The following is a 22,738-nucleotide window of genomic DNA, read 5'->3' as shown; positions in this document are numbered from 1 at the left end:
TGATGGGGGAAAGAATATGACTATGTTTTATTTTTAAATGATATAGACTATATTGAGTAAGAACAATTTTGTTAACAGGGCAGCAGTTTTTTTCTGCAAAGAGAAGAGACACTGGGCAGAGCAGAGAAGCTAGACAAGCAGTGCATGGCATTTCAGAGTAGCCCTATTTATAATTATAGCTATATTTAAAAAAATCCACCTCCTTTGAGATAAGGGAACTAAACTAAGGTGCAGAATGATATATTCTCCTGCATGTCCAGAAGCATTGCCTCTGCAGAACCCAGGCCCCATTACAATGAAAGAGAAATCTGTTCCTGAAATGAGAATCCATTATTAGGGTGGAACTTCAAATGCAGGCATCAGGAATCCAAGCCCAATCCTGAAGTTGTAAAGTTCATGCATACTCCTTCTACTCAAAAATTAAAGAGCTCCACGGTTCCTCAGGTTCCACTTGAAAATGTTACTGACCTTAGGGACTGTTCTTATCAGGTGACAATTTCACAGACAGACACCATCACTACATTTATACATTCAGGAAATTATGTATAGAATACTGCAAAAACACAGTAAGACTTAAATCTGCCCACAGATGCTCAGGAAGTCCCTTTGGCTCCCAAGCTTCAGAATATTGTCCTCTTCTTGCTCTGGATTATACAAGATTATCAATTATTGTTTTTCTTCCTTCTGATCCCCAGAACTTCCTGAACTTCCTGAACTGTCTCGTTCTGACGCCATCTGTCAGGAAAGAGGGGAGGAAAATACACCGTTACTTCAGCAAATCACAGCCCCCCCAAAATCTCTTTTAGTTAGCTGGTCATTTGGATATCAAGATTTTACTTTTCAATCTTATCAATCCCTTACCCTCCTGATGGCTCTCTTCTGAAAATGTCTTCATTTATTTCAATTGCAATCATTCGAAACAACTACTGAAGACCAGTATCCTGTTGGACTGTCCATATGTATAACAGAAGTCAAAGAAGGATCCACAACTGTTTGGTCAGGTGCCAGTCATGTGGCATTTAATACAAACCCGGCTCATGACCAGCACCTTGCCAAGCGGCTGCAACTACTTCCATACTGACAATCCAACAGGATTATTGGCCAAAGAAAGATCTTACTGATGTAATCATAAAAAGAGTACGACATTCTTTGGAAAGAAACTCGGGCCTTCCAAGATGATATACTAGGCAGGAACACTTCTTAAAAAGAAAGCCTAGGCTACCGATTTGAAACTTAGTTCTCGTTAAGAGCAAAGAAAAACTCCTGTTCTTTTAAAAGCCACCAGCCATGCTGGGACATCTTTTTCAGAATCAATTAATCTATAAATCTACTGGTTAATTTTTTTATATATGAATATAATCTGAAAGTTAACTTTTAAAATAACTCAAATTTTCTACACAGATTTAATTTTTTTAATAATGGACACTGGAACAGCCTAATTTAAGTGAAGAAAAACCTATTTGTGCAAGAATATTTCAGAAGCCAACTAGAAGCAATTCCCCACACCCTCGGTCTCTAGTGATGATACAGAAATTGGCTGGAATTGAGCAGATGAAAACGAGTCTGAAAACAATCCCATTTCTTCATCCTGTCTTATTTCTGGCTGGCAAGCAGAGCCACAAAAAAAACAAGCACAGACACAACCTACCCCCAATCCCAAAAAAAGCCAAGGGCATGTGTGTCAGAGAAAGCGGGAGTATATGGATAAAAGGGACAGTCAGAGACTGGATTCTGATCAGCTTTCATAAATCAAATAAATTAATAAGCTAAAAAAAAACCCCGCAGCCTCCATCACTTTGATGCAGGGGCAAAATGGGTGCTTTTCAATATTAATGGGAAGGAACTCTTCCAGAGAGAAGCATTAATCCTACCTATCCATAGGAGCAGTTGCCTAATTCTGAATTGTTTTAAAAGCAGCACTTGACCTAGAACAAGTTTGTATAATTTAATGCACAAGAGCATCTAGCTACGGCTCTCTGTAATCCTCTGTGCGCCAGAGGCAATAGCCTGTAGAAGCCTAACTTTACCACTGGGTGGCATGAAGCACAATCACACTGTATGTACTGTAGAATAGAGCTCTCTTTTGCTCATCTTTGCAACGGCACCTACATTCTCCAACGCCCTGCATTTAAAATCTACGATAGCTTATGCAAGAGAAGGCAAATGAGGTTGAAGTTTAAACACACTAATGATTTCTCCAGCTGTGTGAAAATCAGTAAAAGCAAATGAACATTCAGAAAAGCATTTTGAACGAGGACACATCCTCCCGGAACTTCAAGGCCCCTTCCTTCGTCCCTGCCCATCCAGGCCTCCCCTACACCGACACCTTACCTTTTTGTAGGCCATTTCAAAGAGCTTCAGAGATGCCTGCTGCAGTGTGGTTGCTGCTTGTCTAATATTCTCACCCGTTTCGCTATCTTTACGAGCCAGCAGCTCTCGCATTTTTGCAATTTCTTCTCTCAGTTTATTGCACTAGAGAGTAAAGAAGAAAAAACGCATCTATCACCATTCTGGTTTTCTGAAGAGCATCTCAACCTCAATAAAGCCATGCAACCTAAATCCTGCTGGCTGACACGTGTATTAGCCGGCTGCAGTGCTGGCTTTATTTAGGTCTTACCAGCATCTCCTGGTAGGATGGGGATAACTATCAAATCCAGCAAGCACAGGACATAGGCCTCTTTTACACTAAGGTAATCTAACTGTCTGTTTTAACACTTCAAATAGGCTGGGCTTACTGGATTAAATGCCCCCCTCCAACAGTCTCTGCACAGAGGAAACTAACATCTAGGGAGAAGGCTAGGTTAAGCATGCAAGTGAAATGGTATGGAGAGCCCTTGATGAAATGAGTCCCACCCCAGCCCGAAGTAACACAGCATAGTCGATCTTAGTGCTAGATGAGAAATGGTCATACCTGCTGAACACAAGCGGGAAAACACTTGACCTTTGTAGGCTAAAATAAGTGACTGGAAATCATGTGATCCCATTTTAAATTTTTTTTAAAAGGAACATGAAGTTTGGGGAGCAGTGATACAAAATTATAATTTGGGAGCTGAAACAGGATGTTGTAGAAAGCAGCCATGTTTCAGACCAACAGTGGCTTAAAATTTCCAAATGGAAATTTGCAGATTTTAATACGAACATTTTCCAGATTTTTCTGGACTACAAATACCATAATCCTCCCTTCTGGGAATCTTACATGCATTGTAGTCTATTTTCAAGCATCCCAATGTGATGCACCTGGAAGAAAGGCCCATATTAGATGGCTTTGAGGCTCAGTTAAGCCAAAGCTCCACTAAAGCTTCCTTGTTGCAAAGAACTCTCCCAGCTAAGAACTGGGCGGGACTGGGAAGACAAGAGTGAAGTTCAGGCTAATTGCATCTCAAAGTCTTCTAATTTAGGCCTTTCTCTCAGGACCATCATCTTGAAGTGTTCGAAAGGTGCCTACAAAGCAGGTAGAACTCCAGGAAGAGAGAACTACCGTATTTTTCTGTGTATACGACCCCCCCAATGTATAAAACCCCCTAATTTTGACCCTTGATGGAGGTGGAGGAGAAGTTAATGGGCAACTATTCCTCCATCTCCGTCTCTCCTGCTGCTGCTGCCTGCCTGATCACCTCTTTCAGCGCGACTGCCGGGGCTCATCTGCAGCTTACGCCTTGGCCCCTGCGATTGCTGGAGGTGATCCGGCGGCGGCGGCAGGAGGAAGAGGTGCCCGAGCGCATAAGAGTGCCTCTGCCTCCTGCTGAGCCCCGTCAGTCCCACTGGAGGAGGTGATCCGGCAGGAGGGGAAGGCAGCAGCAGGAGGCGCCCAAGCATGTGTGACTGTTCCTTCGCCTCCACTTCCTGCTGCCTTGGCCACTGGAAGGAACAAGCCATGAGCTCTGGAAGAGGCAAATGGACAGCGGCAGCAGCAGCAAGAGGCGCCCGAGCACACACATGCAACTGCCTCCTCCCATGTATAAAAGAACCCTCAATTTTTCCTATAATTATTTTAGAAAAAAGTGTCATTTTGTCCACTGAAAAATATGGTATATTTGTAGATCAGAAAATCTGAAAGTCCCCTTCCTCGATTTTCATACTAAGTCTATGAAGTAATCAGAACGCAGTGAAGACATTTACATTATGAGAAATGGTCAAACTCCACACTGACATTTTCCAGAGTGTCTGCCAAGATGTGAAAGCTGCATCAACAATTGTGGATTGTGCGTGTGTACTACTCCTCCCCTCCAGAGACAAGATACAAAGCGCTTTCCAGGTAGGGGAATGGAGGGGCTGTCAATGTTTGCTTTATTTCACTGTACAAGGTTTATCATTTCAAGTCAGAAGTTGTAGAATTAAGTGAAATTAGGAAATACTGACAGAACAGCATCAGCTGCTCTGAAACTCCCACTGCCCATTTCCATCTCATCCATGCCTTTTCCAGCACCTGTTCTGCACATGGAGCATACTGGGCCCATGCTTTTGCTTAGGGGAGTGTCACATAAAAATGGTTATAAAGAGGAATTGTTTAAAATCTCATTATGATAGGCTATTTGATCTCTTTATTGATAAATAAGTTCAAATAAGAATCTACTAGGAAGGACGATCTAGTTGAGAAGAAATTAACTTTAGGTATTTTCTTAAGACGCCAAAGAAAGTAGTGAGAAATTTTAATACACATCCGGAATGTGTACCAAACCTATATGCATTGATTTTAGATGAAGAAAAAAGCCATTCCTTTATCGCAAAGTAGCAAAGGATACCTCATCAGCTGGCAGCTGATCTTTAAACTCTTCCATCTTGGATTCTGTGTCATGGACAATTCCTTCTGCCATGTTTACAGCTTCGACACGCTCCTGAATTAGGGTAGAAAAATTATATGGGAATATGTGAGATCCATTTGGTTTTCATAGAACCTCCAGGCAAATAGGGATCACAAAACTCCACACCTAGAGAAAGAAATTCCACACAGCCAGCTTCTGCCAAATGTCACTCACACAGCAGTTTGGATACAAAGAAAACACTCCAATACCATGAACTCATACATCTAAACTCTACGCTACCACTAATCAGGCAGCCAACATTGTGCTCAAAGGTCCAGTGCAGGGACTGTTGAAACAGAGACGTATACTTGGCTCAACAGAGTGGCATGCCCCCAAGAAAAAGTAAAGTTTATTTAGAAGCAGTACATCTAAACTTTATTGCACAGAAGTGGATACAATGTCCCCCCTCAAGGGCCCAAATACAATACTCCACCCCTCGCCCACAATCACTGTTAGAATCTTTTTTTTTCCCCAGAGGGACAGGAGTCCCCTTGTTCTATCCATCGGTAATGGATGGCAAAGAGGCCTATCCCCAATCCAAAGGTTTTTTTAAATATTATTATTATTTTAGCCACTAGAATGCGTAAGAGATCTTTCCCGGGGGGGGGGGGAGAAGGATGGTCTGGGTCACAAGTGCAGGCACAGCCTTCCACAGGTCCAGGGATGCCCCCCCCCCCAGACTTCTGAAGATAATCCAATGAAGATACACCTCAGAACCTAAAGCGGGGGGGGGGGGGGGAAGTGATTTCAAATTAATGTAAGTTACATATTTCTATTGCAGTCTGGGTTACACTGCCACAAAGTAACAGAACAGGATTTTGCCCATTATATGCATTAATTTAAAAAAAATTCTATATAACTAACAGTTCTTGGTAGAGACTTAACGAGGGTCCACTCACTCCCGGAGTGCTGCTTGGCCAGGGACTTAGTAGCCTTGCAGAGAGACACATCCTCATTCCTGTGGCCAGGAGAGGCTAGCCGAAGCGGGGCTCTGGGAGTGATTGGAAGGAAGAACGAGGCTGCCACCGGACACGTGAGTGGACAGTCCGGCCCCTCATTAAATTCAGACGTGTGGAGGTATTTGTATACGAATACCACCATGTCTAGTTCTTGGACTTGGGCCTCAATTTTACAAGATTTGTTAAGTCTTCTGTACAGATTAGCCTGGTTGATCTTTTCTCTCTTCTATTATTTAGTTCGGTAGAAGTAGTTATTATGTGCTGTTAAGTTGCCGTGGACTTATTGGCTACCCTATGAATGAGAGATCTCCAAATTCTCCTGTCATTAACAGTCCTGCTCAGCTCTTGCAAACTCAAGGGTGTGATTTACTTCATGGAGTCAATCAAACTCATATTTGCTTGTGCCTTAACTTTTCCTGGCTAACATTCTGAGATTCAGCCTTCTTTTAATTTTTTAGCTGTGATCTCCATTCAATGACTGAATCAATGTATACAAAATGTTCAATAATTTCATTTTTTTTCATTGTCAGTGCTAAAGTTATAATTCATCTCTAGTCATGACTTTTGTCTGAATGGTCAATTGCAGCCCTCCTTTTGCACTTTCATCAGGAATCACTTCAAGTCATTGCTGCTTTCTGCCTGGAAGACAGTGTCATCTGCGTATCTTAGATCACTGGGTGCTTTCTGCCAATTTTCACTACACGTTCATCTGCATCTAATCATGGATGTTCTGCATACATATTAGACAGGGAGATAAAATACACCCTTGCCTGAAATCTTTGCTTATGAGAAACCATTTGATTTCTCCACAGCCTGTCCTAACAGTAGATTCTTGTTCAGTTTGCAGGTTAGACACTATGACAAGTAAATGCCGCAGCACACCCATTTCTCTTAGAACAATCCACAGATTCATGTGGTCAAAGGCTTTGCTGCAATCTATGAAGCACAAATGGATACTCTGAAATTATTAGCAACGCTCCAATAGTCAACATATAATTTGTGAAAAAACTCAAGAGCCTCTTCCTTTTTGGAATCCAGCCTGAATATCAAGAACCTCTCACTCCATATAGGGTAAAAGTCTTTGATGCAATACATTCAGCATCACTTCCCCTGCATAGGAAATTAATGCAATGGTCCTACAGATATTGCACTCCTTGGCATTTCTTTCCTTAGGGATTGGAATGTATATTGAAAGTTTCCACTTTGAGGGCCATTGTTTTGTTTTTCATATCTTTGGTGTGTTATTTCGTTAGAATTCTGACAGATTAAATCTCTGTAGCTTGAAACAGTTCTACCACTATCCCATCTACTTACTTCTAATTTATTTCTTCCAAGTACTTTGAAAGCATATTTCACTTCACTTTCTAAAATGCAAGGTAAGGTAAAAAAGGTAAGGTAAGGTTAAAAAAAAATCAATTGAGTTTATCATCCTTGTAACTACAGTGGGCCCTCGACTTACGAACGGCCCTAGTTACGAACATTTCGGGTTACGAACCTGATCTCATCGCAAGTAGTACACCCTACTTGTGAACGCAGACTGGGTTACGAACCCAAAAGGCTTCCTCTGACATCGGAGGAAGCCTTCTGAAACCTCAAAAGCCAAAAATGCAGGGAGAAAGGCTCTTCCCGCTCTTTCTCCCAGCCTTTTTTGCTTCAGAAGCAAGCCGGGTGGCCGGGGAGAAATTGGCTCCCTCTTTTCACCTGATGCCGAGTCCCCTTCGCACCGGGCTGTGCTCAGCCAGCAAAAAGGGGACTCAGCATCGGGTGAAAGGAGGGAGCTGATTTCTCCCAGGCAGTCTGGCTTGCTTCTGAAGCAAAAAAGGCTGGGAGAAAGAGCGGAGGTTCGAACGTCCCACTCTTTCTCCCAGCCTTTTTAAAGCAAAGCAAAGCAAAGTGTGCTGCTTATATACTGCCCCATAGCGCTACAAGCACTCTCCGGGCGGTTTACAATTTAATTATGCAGGCTATACATTGCCCCCCCCCCCCCCCCCAGCAAGCTGGGTACTCATTTTACCCACCTCGGAAGGATAGAAGGCTGAGTCAACCTTGAGCCGGCTACCTGGGATTTGAACCCCAGGTCCTGAGCACAGTTTTAGCTGCAGTACAGCGATTTAACCACTGCGCCACGAGGCTCCTTCTATCTTCAGAGAGCCCCAAAGCTGCCCATTGCGGCAGCGGGGACCCCCAGGGAGGTCTCTCAGGGCTTACACGCCACCATGGGAGACCTCCCTGGGGGTCCCCGCCGCCGCGATGGCCGGGCGCCTGGCCGCTCGCCCCCAACCACGTGGAGGCAACGGAGCGCCAGGAGGCTAGAACTGGCCGGGCGCCTGGCCACTCACCCCCAGCCATGCGGAGGCAGCAGAGCACTGGCAGGTAAGTCCTTTAAAAAAAAAAAAAAAAAAACTTTTCTGTGTGGGTTTTGGAGGGTGGGTTTGGACTGGGGGGTTATGTTTCTGTGGGGTTTTGTGTGTTTTTTTTAACAGTCCCAACGTGGGACTTGCTCTTTTTATTTTTGTATTTTTTTTTTTTTGAAATGCTGGAACGGATTAATTCCGTTCCCATGCATTTCAATGGGAAATGGTAGGTCAACTTACGAACTTTCCGAGGTACGAACGTCCTTCCAGAATGGATTAAGTTCGTAAGTCGAGGGCCCACTGTACTCTACAGATTCTTTCAGGATACTGTTCCCACTTTATTTTATCCAGGTCAAATAGTATATACCCCTGATGGCCTTTCAGCACTCCTTGTGTATGTTTAAATTTCTCTTCATGTTCTTGGATCTTAGGGAGACGATGTGTTTTTCCACTTCTGCTGTCCTCTTCTATTTCTCTGCACTGATCAATGTAATAATTCTATTTTTATGTCAAAGTCACTGAAAAGCATTCAGGATTCTGACCCTATTTCTGTCAACTTTCACTTTTTCTTGCTGGTTTTTAATATTTTTAAAGTGTTTTTTTCCAAGTACTCATCTAAGCATTTATCTTCTTCTGACTACATGAATAGTCTTTCGGCATTCTTCCCTGGAAATCTCTTTGGTTTCAATTTGCAGTGCTTCTGATTCATAGTCAATCGAGTTTAGTAATGTAAGAGGCCTTTCTTGGCAACCCTGCCTAACATGTTTTTCCTGTTGGCTTTCTTCTGTTTGTATGCCTTGCATGCTACATTTTATCTTTAAACGTATGCCTCTTAGATTTTTTTTGTGTTTTGTTTATCTGCTTTATTTAATGTGTGTTATTTTGTTTTTAACTTTTTTGTTATTGTGTATTACACTAGTGGGACAGGGCATATAAATCTTAATTAATCTAAATTAAATTAATTAATAAATTAATGTGTACTTCAAGTTCATCAGAAGTGTTATGTAAATTATGTTTTGGCAGTATGGTTCTAGTGCTCTTTTTCAGCTTTACACTAATTTTTCAGTATTAACAAACAACTCTCGGACAATACCACAATTTGCTCCTAGTCTAGTTTAGGAACACAAAATACCGCTTCTCCGTTTAGTACCCCCACGTAAAGTATTTGTGCTTTATAGATTATAACATAAATACAAGTATGTATATTTTTATCATGATATAAAACAGAAATAAAGATACTAGAATAAGCAGAACACATGAAACACATTTCATTTTTACTTCCAAGTTGCAAAAATTTTTCCATTTACAAAGCTACAGATTTTTGCACAGTACATACGTTTGGACATTGTTTTCAAAGACTACTGCAACATGCAACTGTACTTGTCAGCACAACCCCACCCACCTCCAAATGTGATCAGAGACATAGGTTACTGACTTTCACAGACATTGTCACCACAGTTCTAAGAGATTTCTGTACCAGAAAGATTTCATATGGGCGAGCTAGAAGCCAGTGCTACAATCTTACCTTTCTTCGCCTATCTTCTTCTGCATATTTCTCTGCATTTTTCACCATGTTCTCAATATCATCTTTGCTAAGGCCACCAGAAGACTGGATCACAACTACAGAAACATGGGGAAATGATTTAGTTAGAGAATATCTGAAACAAACCTAGACAAGCACAGACACATCACACATCCAAATCCAAACTGTAGCAAGAGCATGTCTGTGCAAAACTGTATAACTCTTAATGACATACAAAGGCTCTTCTTCCAAGATTTACTCTAAGATATTTGGAAGGCATCAGGGTAGAGAAGGCTATGTTGGATTGCATCTTGTGGCAGCAGCTGATGGAGCTAATAATGGCATAAAGACCTCTTCCCCAAGCTAGCAAGTCAGCATTGGTTAGCTACAGTTTCTGCTCTAATTCAAGACCAGCTAACCAGATGACGTTCATTCTTCCATACACTTCCATCAGGATGTTCTACTAGCTGGTAGGACCAGCTCCCCATAATTCCTCTTCCTCATTCAATGTGCTTAAAGATAACCATATATTGGCAAGAGAGCAGCCATGATCCCTTCAAGGCCAGTTTAACGTAATTTAACTAATTTTCTTTAGTAAAAAGGTAACTTTGGGTCTTCATTTCTAAAGTGTGTTTGTGTTTTATGAGCTAGATTCCTCTAGTGCAGCTTAGCTTTTCAATAACTCTGATGTTTTGTTCTCATATTTGAGTATTCCTAACAAACCCCAAAGTTCAGCAAGGCCAGCTTTCCAGCTATGTTGTGCTCAGTCAAAAAATCTTCCACACAAGTTTTCAGAATGATGTGTTGATAATTGCATCACAGCACACACTGCCTAGATTTCTGGCCAGCAGCCAAAACTCAGATCATAGAAAACTCTTCCAGAAATGTTTAAACCTCAAGTAGTAAACAGAATCCTAAATGACCACCTATAGCCTTAATGTTAAAAGAAGTGTTCCTTTCCTTCTACATTGGCTCTGCTGCCTAGGCTTTTATGAAGGTATATTCTCCCTTTACTACCTCTGGATGCTAGACCAAAACAACATCTTTTCCCTCCCCTGAAAGAAAGAACTGTTCGTGTACTCACTTTGTTGTTCCCGTCCTGTGCCTTTATCTTTTGCAGACACGTGAACAATTCCGTTGGCATCAATGTCAAACGTTACCTCGATCTGAGGGACTCCCCGCGGAGCTGGTGGAATTCCCACCTGAAATCACAAAGTGCTTTGCTAGTAAAAAAATCAGCATTACTAGAGCAGCCAGAAACAAAAAGTTTATTTAGAAAGCTTATACAAGGGCCTCCCCAAGATAGTGATTCAGGCTTGATCTTCATGATTTTGGTTCTCAAATCCCTTATTAACCCTACTGGCTAGTAAGTAGCCAAATTCAGAAATTCCCATTTTTAGTACTACCCACTAATTTTAATCCAGTCCCTACAAATTCAATATGGTAGATGCTGCCCAAACACTATGTTTAAAATCTAAAAATTTACATTACCTGAATTCTTTAGCAGCTGTAGCACTCCAAACACTACTAAGCATGCTAAGATTTTTAAAAGACTACTATCTAAACTTTTTTCTGCTCCTGAAATGTTTGTGTTCCTGCATTATTAACCGAGACGACTTCCCATAGCTTTTGTCACTATAAGAAAGAAAAATGTGCTTTTATATCACACCCAACATACCAAAGTAAACTGGCCAAGTAGTTTATTATCACCAGCCATTTCTCTCTCTCCCTGGTGAACTTTGATCTCCACCTGAGTCTGTCCATCAGCAGCTGTAGAAAATACCTGTAGAAGAGAAGCGTATTTTATATCAGCGGTATTACATGATATAGGACAAAGAAAGAAATGTAAGAAGAAAAAAGTACTCGTTGAAATGAATCACATGCAACTCATCATCTGTCATGCACTCCAGAAGTCTGTTTTTTGGCTGGAGAACAAACTAAATGTATAGTATTTTAAATTCAAAAGCAGCAGTTAAAGCTATAGCTGAAGATGAACAGAGTTATGAGAATAAATGTTGGGGAATCAACCCAGAAATGACTGTGGAAGGGCACAAAAATGGCAAAGGAGCATTTCAAATAAAACAACTTCCAGGTGGCGCGCATGTTCTCTACCTCACCTGGCTCTTTTTGGTTGGAATAGTTGTATTCCTGTTGATGAGTTTAGTGAACACCCCCCCTAGTGTCTCAATTCCCAGGGAAAGAGGAGTCACATCCAAGAGCAGCACATCAGTAACGTCACCCGCCAACACGCCTCCTTGGATAGCAGCTCCAATAGCAACAGCCTCATCGGGGTTCACTGCTTTACTAGGAGCGCGGCCAAACAAATCCTGCACAGTCTGTTGCACCTGAATAGGGAAACGTGTTTGTCAGTAAAGAGGAGAAAAGGGAGGGTCTCATTACATTCCATACTGCAGCTGCAATTCATGCTACAGTTGATGTATCAGCAGAGCATTCTGATTCTATTAACTCTAGAAATAACACTGCTGTCCAGGACCAATTATGAGCATATATATTATGGTGAAAGTTTCAAGGACCATCACGTTATAGGAAACAAATACAACCACCCCTAAGAATCAGAAAAAGAAATATTACAGAGTGTATGTCCCTTTCTCTTACAGTACTATTTAAATTATTGCTCCTTGAACACTGGAGTCTTCCCCATCATATCAATGTTTTTTTCCCAACCCCACTAGTACTGCAGCAGACCTGACCCTTTAAGCTGAAGAACCCTCCCAGTGCCTCAGTGATGAAGGAAGTTATGTTATTTCCTTCGGCAATTACGTACACAGTAGCTTCTAGGGCCCCCTCCCACTCAGCATAGCGAGGGGTACCTGGGAGCAGCTGACATGAAGATTCACCAAAATTTAACAGGCACATGAGCCACTAGGTCAGCAGATGATTAACTGCTCCAAGGCTAATGTTTAGTTACCAACACCAACCTTCTCCACTTACTACCTTACTCAAGTCACTTGTGCAGCTTTAAAACAAAGGGCTGATCAAGGTCCAAAGAGCACTTCACAGGCTCCAAGATAAGCAGATCCAAGTACATCAAGTCATCCTACCTTTGGCATTCTGGTCATGCCGCCAACCAAAATGACTTCTCCAATGTCCCTCTTGCTGACTTCAGCATCCTGCATGGCCTTCTGGCAAGGTGCTATTGTCCTCTTGATGAGATCAGCCACTATTCCCTCAAACTGAGAGCGAGTCAGCTTCATGTTCAAATGCTTTGGTCCTGAAGCATCCATTGTCAGGTATGGCAAATTAATGTCTGTCTGCAATGGAACGAAATAATATCAAACATTACAAACAAGGGGGGGAAGGGATTATCTGAATAGCCTTGAACTCTTTCCCAAATTTTTGGCACCAACTCATCTGCCATTTGTATCTATTTTGTACAGATAACCTTAAAGGTGGATTGAGTATCAATACTGCATGTATTTTAAATGGTTTAATGGTTTAAAAATGCTAAAGTCGCTGTTCCTCAGAAGAGGCTGCCATTTTGGGTGGGAGCTAAATCTGTTTTTCTTGGCCCGGTAAGCTGAACAATCCACTGACAAGTAAGCATCTTCAAAACAAAACATGTGATCATTTCTTAATCAACAGCAGCACTTGTTACAATCATTATAAGTTCAATATAACAGCTCCAGGTTATGGTTGTTACCAGAAAGAAATTAAACTGAGTTGGAAAGCTCTAGTAAAGTTGGGCCCCAGTTTTTTTTTTTTTTACACACACACAGGCAAAATCAGACTACAACTGGGACATCCATTTCCCCCCCCACCACTTTAAAAACAAGAAACTTAGCAATACCCTGATACATTAAACTTGAAGCAAAGAAAATGCCTGCTTTAAATAGAGGAAGTGGATGGGGGCCAATTCCAAGCTTCTTCCAAAATATAGCAATATATACACAGGCAATGAGAACTGCCTGCGGTCTACAACCCACATGGCCCTAATCCTGATCTGAACCATCAAGACTCTTGCCAAAGGAACGGCCCTCTCAGGAGATTCACTCGGCATACCTGAGTTTTCTCAGATTGGGCAACAGCTCTGCATTAGCATTCTCCAACTCCAATTAACTGACAATACCTGCAACCACCAAAATGACACACAAAATGATTTCCAATTCCTTACCTGGACAGAAGAAGAGAGTTCACATTTTGCTTTCTCTGAGGCTTCCCTCACTCTCTGTAAGGCCATGTTATCTTTAGTTAAATCAACTCCCGTCTGAAAGAAACAGGCAAGTGTTAAGTATTCACACTACAACTGGGATAAAGACTTAACACAAACATTTCACAACAGGTACATTCAGTATTAAAACTGGCTCTTCAGAAGTGAATTTATGCTTACTGCAGCAGTTTACTATATCAGAGAACACAGCTATATCAGCTCTCAGCACCGCAGTAGCTCCAAATGAAGAGGCAGCACGGCCAATTTAACACACAAGCTGCCTTGGGTCGTTTTTAAGGAGAACAGCAGGGGAAAATATTTTGAATGAATGAATGAATAGTACATTTGAGAGAGCTTTCTGATTTGCAGAAAATGTCACAAGACCTTTGATGAAGCTCAAACACAATCCCACTTCAGGTACAGGACATGCACCATTCCTGACCTCTTTCCATTTTTTGTTTTAGTTGCAAAGAAATCAGATAGAGCTCCAAATCCTGTTGCGTAGTTAGGCCTGCAGAAGGCAAACAAGCTTAATATCTAGGGGCTTCTTGCCGGAAATTAACAAAAAAAAACCAAACCCACATCCATACCCACTGGGGTTTGGTAATACCTGAAAATCCAAATGAGGACTCTTGAGCTGCCAGCATGAATCTGCTGGAAGTTAACACTGTTTACCTTTCACGGGTATAACTAAGCAACAGGAATTGGGCCAAAGAGAGCAAAAATTACTGCTGCTGCCACAAACATCAAAAAGAATATATTGGACACTAAGTAATTCTAGTGCTTATCTGCACTGACTAAGCTGCAGGCAGCCATATGCAATGTTTCATTATGCATCCAATTAACTTCCACCTTTTATATTTATAGCCCCATTAAATTACTTCTTTAAACCTCACACAACTGGACAAAGCTGAAAAGCCTGTTTAACACCATCCAGTCTCAAAAGCCATGGCTCTGAGTGTGTATAGCTGAAACACCATGACTAGCAAAGACAATTTTTCAATCACATGCTTATAATGCATCTCCCTGTATTTAGAGGCTGGTAATATGAATCCCTCCCCTTCAGTGAAGGAAATGCAACAGAACACATTCTGTCCTTCCAAGAACTGACCTTTACAGGACAATCAGTGTAGTCTTTGTATAAATGATATTTCTATCTCTGTGCTATATTCATGAGATGGAAGATGTCATTTCCAGAAGATTTATAACAATCTCAGTAATGACAGTGGCAAAAGTATAGGGAGAGTATGCCTTTATTATCCTGAAAACCAGCAATGAGTTTTGCTGCTTAATTTAACTGTAATTCTAACGGACTGATGCAGAAGTGTTACTCCCTTCATATTAAATGAAACCTAAACTTTAAAAGACTTCATTGGAGATTTATTTTTTGAGTACAGATTATGAAAAACAACATACTTACCTCTCTTTTGAATTCTTTTACAATATATTGTAACAAAGCCTGATCAAAATCTTCACCACCCAAGAATGTGTCGCCATTAGTGGACTTGACTTCAAAGACTCCCTTCTGGATCTCCAAAATGGAAATATCAAAGGTGCCACCTCCTAAGTCATAGACTGCGATACTGGAACCAAAGAAACACAAGCATCAGTCCATGCCCAAATCTCAGGAACTTTAGTTTCCTCAAATTAATCGTACAATACCAATGAAAAGGAGTAAGGTTTTAATTAACTTGAAATTTTTGCAATATACCCATCTTTGCTGCATTACTTGTTTAATCTAACAACAAGCATTTCATTAGAACTGCCAAAGTCTCTTCTAAGGAAGGAACAGAAAATCACAGGTACATTACAAAGACATGTCATTGAGACGCCTGCATTTTAAGCATTTGCATGGAAAAATGCATGATACTAAAGGGTTTCTCTTTACAGCTATGAATAACAAATATATCTTTGCTATGTTAATCGCCAAGGACATAAGGTTTATCTGAAATCCTCCTATTTTTGCTGCCTGCCTCAAAACTGCACGTCATTTTCTGTCCTTTTCAACCTCAGTATGAAAAAACGCTCAGAAGCTGTCAGCTAGAGGAAAATTTATATGATCTATTAGGAAATGCAATAAAGTAGCTTAAATTTTCTAAAGGTATGAAGTACTACTATCACATTATACAAGACTGCCTTATGCTTACACTTTGTCTTCAGCCTTGTCTAAGCCATAGGCCAGTGCTGCAGCTGTGGGCTCATTTATCACTCTCAAAACATTTAAGCCAGCAATCTGCCCAGCATCTTTAGTAGCCTTGAAAGAAGAAAGCAGCATAGTAAATCTCATTTGTTCATGCAAAGGGAGAGATTTAAAACATTTCTCCTCAACAGAACTTCTTCTGGGATTATTTTACAAAGTACCATTAAACTGCAATACATTCCACTGAAGACCACATGAGGAATTTCCCCCCAAACTTTCTCCCTACTCAAGAACACAAAGCAATGGAGTTACAAAGGAAATATGGATTCTGGCCACCTCACCTGTCTTTGAGAATCATTGAAGTAAGCTGGGACTGTGATGACAGCATTTTTTGCTGGATGTCCCAGGTAGTTTTCTATGAGGGAAAGAAATACATCTATTAAAACAGATCACACAAGACATGAACTGACGTGTGGATCCAGACCTGCATTGGTTTCTGCTATGGACATATGAAAAGGAGTACAAGGCTAGTCAATTTGCTTTTTGGTTTATTTTTATTTTAATAGTATTTACTCAATGCATTCTTAGCTATTTTTTCATGTTACACCCCAACATAGCAAAGTAAAAAAAAAAGAAGAAAGAAAAGCAAGTTTCAAAAACAACTGCTTCAGTATACCTACAAGTTACTTTGAAAAACAATGCTGAAACACGAATTATTTGCAACCCCAGTTAATGGCACCTCTGCTGTCTTCAAGGCTCACCTGAGCTCACTTGAAGCAACGAGATGAAATTTAACAGGACGGGGTTCCTGTTTAGAGGTCCACTACCAAAGATTCCCTATTTCTTAGGCATGACAGTCTAACCAATCTTGATAATAAGCACCCAAAGGATCCAAGGTAGATGTTAATTCACATGTAGGACTGCCTAACTGATGGCAACCCTTCATTTTTTTTCCTGCTGCAGGTTCTGAACTATTTTCAAAGCCCCGGGTGATGTGTAGTGCAGACGTACACTCGGGAGATAATCATGGCATGAACAGGTGAGGCAGCTATTCACCACTACAAATAAAAGTCACAGTTGACACTCGGTCTACTGCCTATAACCGGCACTCCTGGTGACTGCCACTACTTGGAGCTCGCCAGACAAGCCCAGGGTACCTAGAAACTGCACAGAGGCTCTTTCAAGGGGAGGACAGCTCCATTCGGGACCAGTTTCACTACCCAATCTGACTCAACTGCCCACAGAAACATCAGTCGCCAAATGAAGCTTCAGCTTGTTTTCCTCCAGCCACTTCTTTCAGAACATCCACTGTCTACTTTTATAGTCTAAGCTGACAAAAAAAGAAACAAAGCTGTGTCAACTGGACACCAGCTGTGATACCACCGAATCTCTACATAATTTCACTATGGCTTCAAGTAGAGATAAAACAGCATGTTAACTAAAACCTTCGGGCACCCCAAAAGCCAAAGAGCAGAACAAAACCAACTCAGCATTGGCCTCTAGTTCCAGGCCTCAACAACTTAATCCCTGCAATAGTGTGTCTCCTAATCCCAGACCAGATAGTTGGACAGAGAAACAGTATGACCGACTGCATTAAATATCAATAAAATACGTTTAAAAAACCCCTTCACTATACGATTACTGGCACAATTAATCCAGAGAGCAAGCTCTGTCCCAAACCAGTACAGAAATCTAAAAAACAATCCGATGTGTTTTGCCCCTTCTCCAGGAAGATCTGGGTGGCCTACAGAGAATGGTATTATTTTTCCCATCTCATTTACCCTGTGCTAGTTTAGCCTGATTAAGGACATTTGGTTGGAGTTTTGACAGTTTACACATCACCATGTCGCTCCACAATACTGTATTTTCACCACTGTTATCCCCCCAAAATCTGCTGCAGGCAGCATTATTTCTTGTAATGCATTGCTTCCGGCATGGCCCACAGTCACTCACACATTTTACTGTACAAACCTGCAGTTTCTTTCATCTTCATTAATATAAAGGCACCAATCTGGCTTGGGGAATACAGTTTTCCATGAGCTTCTAGCCAGGCATCACCATTAGAAGAACGGACAATTTTAAAGGGAACATTTTTGCTGAAAGCACAAGGATTTTCAAAATGTTAAAAAAACAAACAAACACAGCAAGACATTAATCATAAGCATCCAACCAAGTACTCCACTTCTAAACTTCTGCATAACTTAAAAATGCAAACATTCTTCCTCTAAAAAGTCATTACCAGAACCTTGCATTAAAATTTTATAACGAGCAGCTGACATTATAGCACTGCACAGTTTCTGTGTGGCAAAGTATTATTAGCACTTATTCTATCCTCTACTTTCAGTCTTTCAAGATCTTAGTTCTGAAGCTACAAAACAGAGATCATTCATGCAAGACTAGAAATGCAAGACCTATTTCGTGTGCAATTTCTGAAGCAGAAAGGTCTGCTCCAAAGACTGCACACAATGCTTTACTCAGAAAAGAGAACTTGAGAACCTTCACAGCTACTGAGCCTCTAAAATTATGGAGGTGACACAACACAATTGCACTTGACCTCTTATTGTACAAACCATTTAATCAAATAATAACCATTTACACCCACCCAGAAAAACAACTACAAGCAAAAATTACATATAAAATCAGTACACAAAGAACACTTCATATATTTCCATGAACGTTTAGGCCAGAGGAGTGGAATCCCTGCCTCTTTTGTGTCCCACAGAGGTTCCCAATCCAGACCCTCCCTAGGCGCTGACCACATCCAACTCCAGTCAGAAGGACAACAGTCCCAACTAATTACCTGAAATTCTTCCCCAGCTCTGCTCTGCCCCCACTTCCCAGTGGGAAAGATAGCGCAAAAGCAAAGTGGGCTTCTGACTGAACCAGGAAGATTAAGGAACCTTCTCTCTGAGCTTCATCTATACCAGTGGTTCTTAACCTTTGTTACTCAGGTGTTTTTGAACTGCAACTCCCAGAAACCCCAGCCAGCAGAGCTGATGCTGAAGGCGTCTGGGAGCTGCAGTCCAAAAACATCTGAGTAACAAAGGTTAAGAACCAGTGATCTATACCACGCTGGCCAAAACAGACACAAAGTTACCTGGCCAAGTTTAACATGGAGCTAATTATGGCAAGAATGATGCCCCCTCAAACTCTTCTCCATCTCCACAGATCTCCATCTCCACTGTAGGCCACATCTCTAGTTACAAATGAACTTGGAGGTAACAATGCACGTATGTTTACTTTTGCAACTTCCTTAAAACAAAAAAAGATTCCTTACATATCTTTCTGCACTTCTGGATCATCATATCGCCGTCCAATGAGACGCTTGGTGGCATAGAAGGTGTTGTGAGGATTAGTTACAGCCTGTCGTTTGGCTGGCATGCCAACCAATCGCTCGCCATCATTTGTAAATGCTACAACAGAAGGGGTGGTTCTGGCACCTTCTGCGTTTTCCAATACCTGAAGCATAAAAAAAAATGTAATGGTAAGAGCAGAAGCAGTTGGGACAGTATGTGCTCAAATTGGAAATAACGGTTACTTCTCACTCACTTTTGCCTGTTTTCCTTCCATGACTGCCACACAAGAGTTGGTTGTGCCAAGATCAATACCAATGACAGCCCCTTTGATTGCTTCTGAACTAGAATGTAAATTTAAGATGTATGGCTAAGCTTGAAAAACATAAATGTAGAGAATAGAAGACATAAACAGGCAATGGCAAAAAATTTAACACTCCCAATAAAGAACAAACAATATACAGTTGTCAAATATGATCTTCCAATTCGGTACGACAATGCAGTGAGACTGTCTATGTAATTATATTTAATCCCAATGTCAGTTAGAAAACACACTAGCAACAGACTCAATTCACTTTGCTTATTCAATGTGGCACCATTTAACCACACAAAAAAAAGAATTTTATTAGAGCTACGGAACCCTAAAGTGGACAGAAATATAAAAAACTTTAGGAAAATGTTTTTTAAATTAGCCCAGAATGGAGTGAGCCTGCTCCATGAACACAAAATGCAGACTTTGACAGTGGAGGGATGAGAAACAGTGAACCAACGATGAGCCTGAGACAGTTCAAGATTGACCTATTCTTCAGAGGTCAGTAAAATGAGTACTCATCTCATTGGGGGGGGAGACACACAAAGTATTCCCTGCCTAATTATATTGGAAGCCCCCCCAGAGTGTATTCTAGCACCATGGGGTGGTACACAAGTCAAAACAATAGAGTATCCTGAAAAAGATGTGGTTGGCTGACACTCGGAAAGGGGCGCTCCACACTGCAAGCCTCCAAATCTAAATCTTCATAAGGACATTCCTGGATTTTAGAAAATTGAAGACCCGCACAAACTGAAAATTTGAGACTTCTCAATTCTTTACTTCCTTCATTGGCTGGGTCTGTCAGCATATGTGTATTTCCCAAAACTGATGTGTTTCTTTTCAAAGAAGAAAAAAGGATGCCGCATTACAGTTATTGATTAAACATATTTAATAAATAACTTATCTACCAGGGTTCCCAATGCAGTGAACAATAAAATAAAAACATTTGTTCAAATTCAACATTTTATTCCTATGCTATCTAAGTATTTTAGGTTTCTCCAAACTTTCCAATTTCCAAACTGACTGCTTTTATTTATTGTTTTATATTTTTGTTTATTGTTTCCCACTTCAGTTGAAATTATTACTCTGCATTTCTTACAGACTATGTTACACTTCAGAAACTTATATGATGCTCTGGACTTAAAAATGTTTCTTTACCCACCTCAACAAGCTAGAAATCTTTTAAGAATTGCCATGTTATGTTTAATGGGGCCACAAGGAGTAGATCATAAAGCTTAACAGCTTAACCCTTTTTCTTAACAGAAAAATAGCAGTGCGCACTGAATTTTTTATAATTCATTTTTATAATCTAGAAGCAATGTCTGGCATTCTGTTTACCGATATTACTTACGCATACTTCCTGCTCCCAATACATCTTAGGATATCTTGACTCAAGCCATTCCAGATAACCTATAAAACAAATAACACAAAATGCCCTTCTAAACAAATCACTGTGAACTTCAATAAGTATACAATATCTTGTAAACATCAAACCAGGTATCCCACAAAGACAATTTTATTAATAAAATATTCCAGTAAGCAAAAAATGTTTTTTCTTGGCAAGCATGCTGACTGAGAAGTAAACTGCACAAAGCTCACTATGACTTATTCCAAATTCAGAATTGCAGTTTTATTCTCAAGTGGCAGCAGGAAAATGTCCCTAAGAAATTCTGCATTGAAAGACAATTTTCTCTGGAAACACAACATCCTTCTTTAAAAAATCCAGTGTTTTTTAACTCCAGAGATGCTTATTCCAAAAGAACTTATATTAAGTTATATCACCATGGCACTAGATGCAAAACACAGCATTCCAATCATTCTAGGGTAGTTCTAACTACCTTTGCTCCCTCCATCCCTTGCACTTTCTGAAAAACACTGAACTTGAATTTTAACACAGATTTTCTGCTCTTGAGACAAATAAGATCTGTATTTATTGCCTCAAGCACAAACATCCCAACGGGTTAGAGTAGCAAAAATTAAAAGGAAATGTGCAACAGAAGCCCAAATATTTAAGAATGAAAAACAGCAGATAGAAAAGGATCACATGCTCTCTAGGACAAGGCTCAGTGGTTCAGGAGCCTGAACTCTTAAGTCAAAGGGTCCCTTCAAATCAGACAGTGATGTAAGCAAGGATGCTCCCCATCGAATCACATCCAAGACGTCCTTCCAACGGTTTTGTCTTCTTCCAAAGGCCTCCCTGCTCCCGTTACAGGATTTAAGGAAAATCTGACAAATTATCAGGACGCTGTACATCCACCCACCCACCCCGTTCAAAGGCAAAAGCCAGCAGGAAAGACAAACGACAGGGGGAAAGTATTTTGCTTAAGAGTACTCCTTAAAAAAAAAAAACCCCACCTTGTATGGCTGGATTCAGACACCGAAAGAAAAGCCTTTAGAATTTTAGACAGACACATATATTGACATTCATATCTATAGCTCTAGTGATCTATCTCTATATGGACACGTGTATATATTGAAATATATGTATATATACATAGTGTATATATTAAAATATATATACACACACACACACCCCTATATTTTTATTGGTCACTAAGAAACGATGCTCATTCCTCCTCCTCCTCCTCCTCCCCCCGCCCCCCCCCACCGATCATCAGCGTCTGATCAGGAGAAGGAGGCAAAACCTCCATCTTCAGGGGCAGCCCACCTCCTCAGAGCCGGACCCTGAAGGGCACATAACGGGCTCTTTTTACCGCGGGGGCTCCCAGCGTCCTTGAATCCTGCCCGGGAAAGAAGGCTCCGTCCTTCCCGCGTACTTTACCTGGGCGGGCCCGGGGAAGCCCACGCCGGGGCGAAGAACGAGCAGGCGTGAGGCGTTCAACATGGTAGCAGGAGCTGCAAAGGCCGTTCCAGCAGGCAGGCGAGAAGGAGAGAGACGCGCGGCGGCGGCGACGGCGGCTGCTTTCTGGAAGTCTCGACCCCACGTGGGTGCGACGGGGAGGGTGTGCGCAAGAGGCCTCCCCTGTGCTATAGCTGCCCGGGCTGCGCCTGAACCGAATGACGGGGTTTCAAAACGTTTCCGCCAAAAAGCGCCCTACTATCTGTTCCAGGGCTTGGCTTCCCAAATTCCATGTGGTTCGTCTGCTTTTCTTCGATACTTGCTGTTGAAAAAAAGCCCACGGAAACTGACCTTCAGGAGAGGCAGCTTTCCGCACCACCTTTAGAGGTC

At 41.3% G+C, this 22,738-nt stretch overlaps 1 protein-coding gene and 1 non-coding gene across 2 annotated transcripts; both read right to left on the bottom strand.

The window, feature by feature from the left end:
• Positions 1 to 22,508, bottom strand: HSPA9 (heat shock protein family A (Hsp70) member 9). Its single transcript, XM_020793654.3, has 17 exons — positions 22,331 to 22,508; positions 20,900 to 20,958; positions 19,495 to 19,582; positions 19,223 to 19,404; positions 17,917 to 18,041; positions 16,287 to 16,360; positions 15,953 to 16,059; positions 15,226 to 15,388; positions 13,770 to 13,862; positions 12,700 to 12,909; positions 11,755 to 11,982; positions 11,316 to 11,420; positions 10,722 to 10,839; positions 9,641 to 9,735; positions 4,743 to 4,835; positions 2,332 to 2,472; positions 1 to 735 (listed from the first exon to the last, which is right to left on the bottom strand). The coding sequence occupies exons 1-17, from the start codon at positions 22,391 to 22,393 to the stop codon at positions 667 to 669; spliced, it is 2,013 nt and encodes a 670-aa protein (XP_020649313.1). The 5' UTR covers positions 22,394 to 22,508; the 3' UTR covers positions 1 to 666.
• Positions 10,396 to 10,462, bottom strand: LOC140703617 (small nucleolar RNA SNORD63). The gene has a single exon (XR_012082919.1). It is a non-coding gene; the product is annotated as a small nucleolar RNA SNORD63 (small nucleolar RNA).
• Positions 22,509 to 22,738: the final 230 nt, after the last annotated feature.

The sequence above is a fragment of the Pogona vitticeps genome, chromosome 1 (assembly GCF_051106095.1).
Source record: "Pogona vitticeps strain Pit_001003342236 chromosome 1, PviZW2.1, whole genome shotgun sequence".
NCBI lineage: Eukaryota > Metazoa > Chordata > Lepidosauria > Squamata > Agamidae > Pogona > Pogona vitticeps.
The sequence above is the reverse complement of the archived record's forward strand: the minus strand, read 5'-3'. Positions and strand labels throughout refer to the sequence as shown.

Coding starts and splice junctions, on each gene's coding strand:
- HSPA9 (XM_020793654.3), bottom strand. CDS start 22,393: ATGTTGAACGCCTCACGCCTGCTCGTTCTTCGCCCCGGCGTGGGCTTC. Junction 16,060..16,286: donor TCAATGATTCTCAAAGACAG/GTGAGGTGGCCA, acceptor TCTTCTTTCAAG/GCTACTAAAGATGCTGGGCA. Junction 2,473..4,742: donor ATCAGCTGCCAGCTGATGAG/GTATCCTTTGCT, acceptor TTTACTCTCTAG/TGCAATAAACTGAGAGAAGA.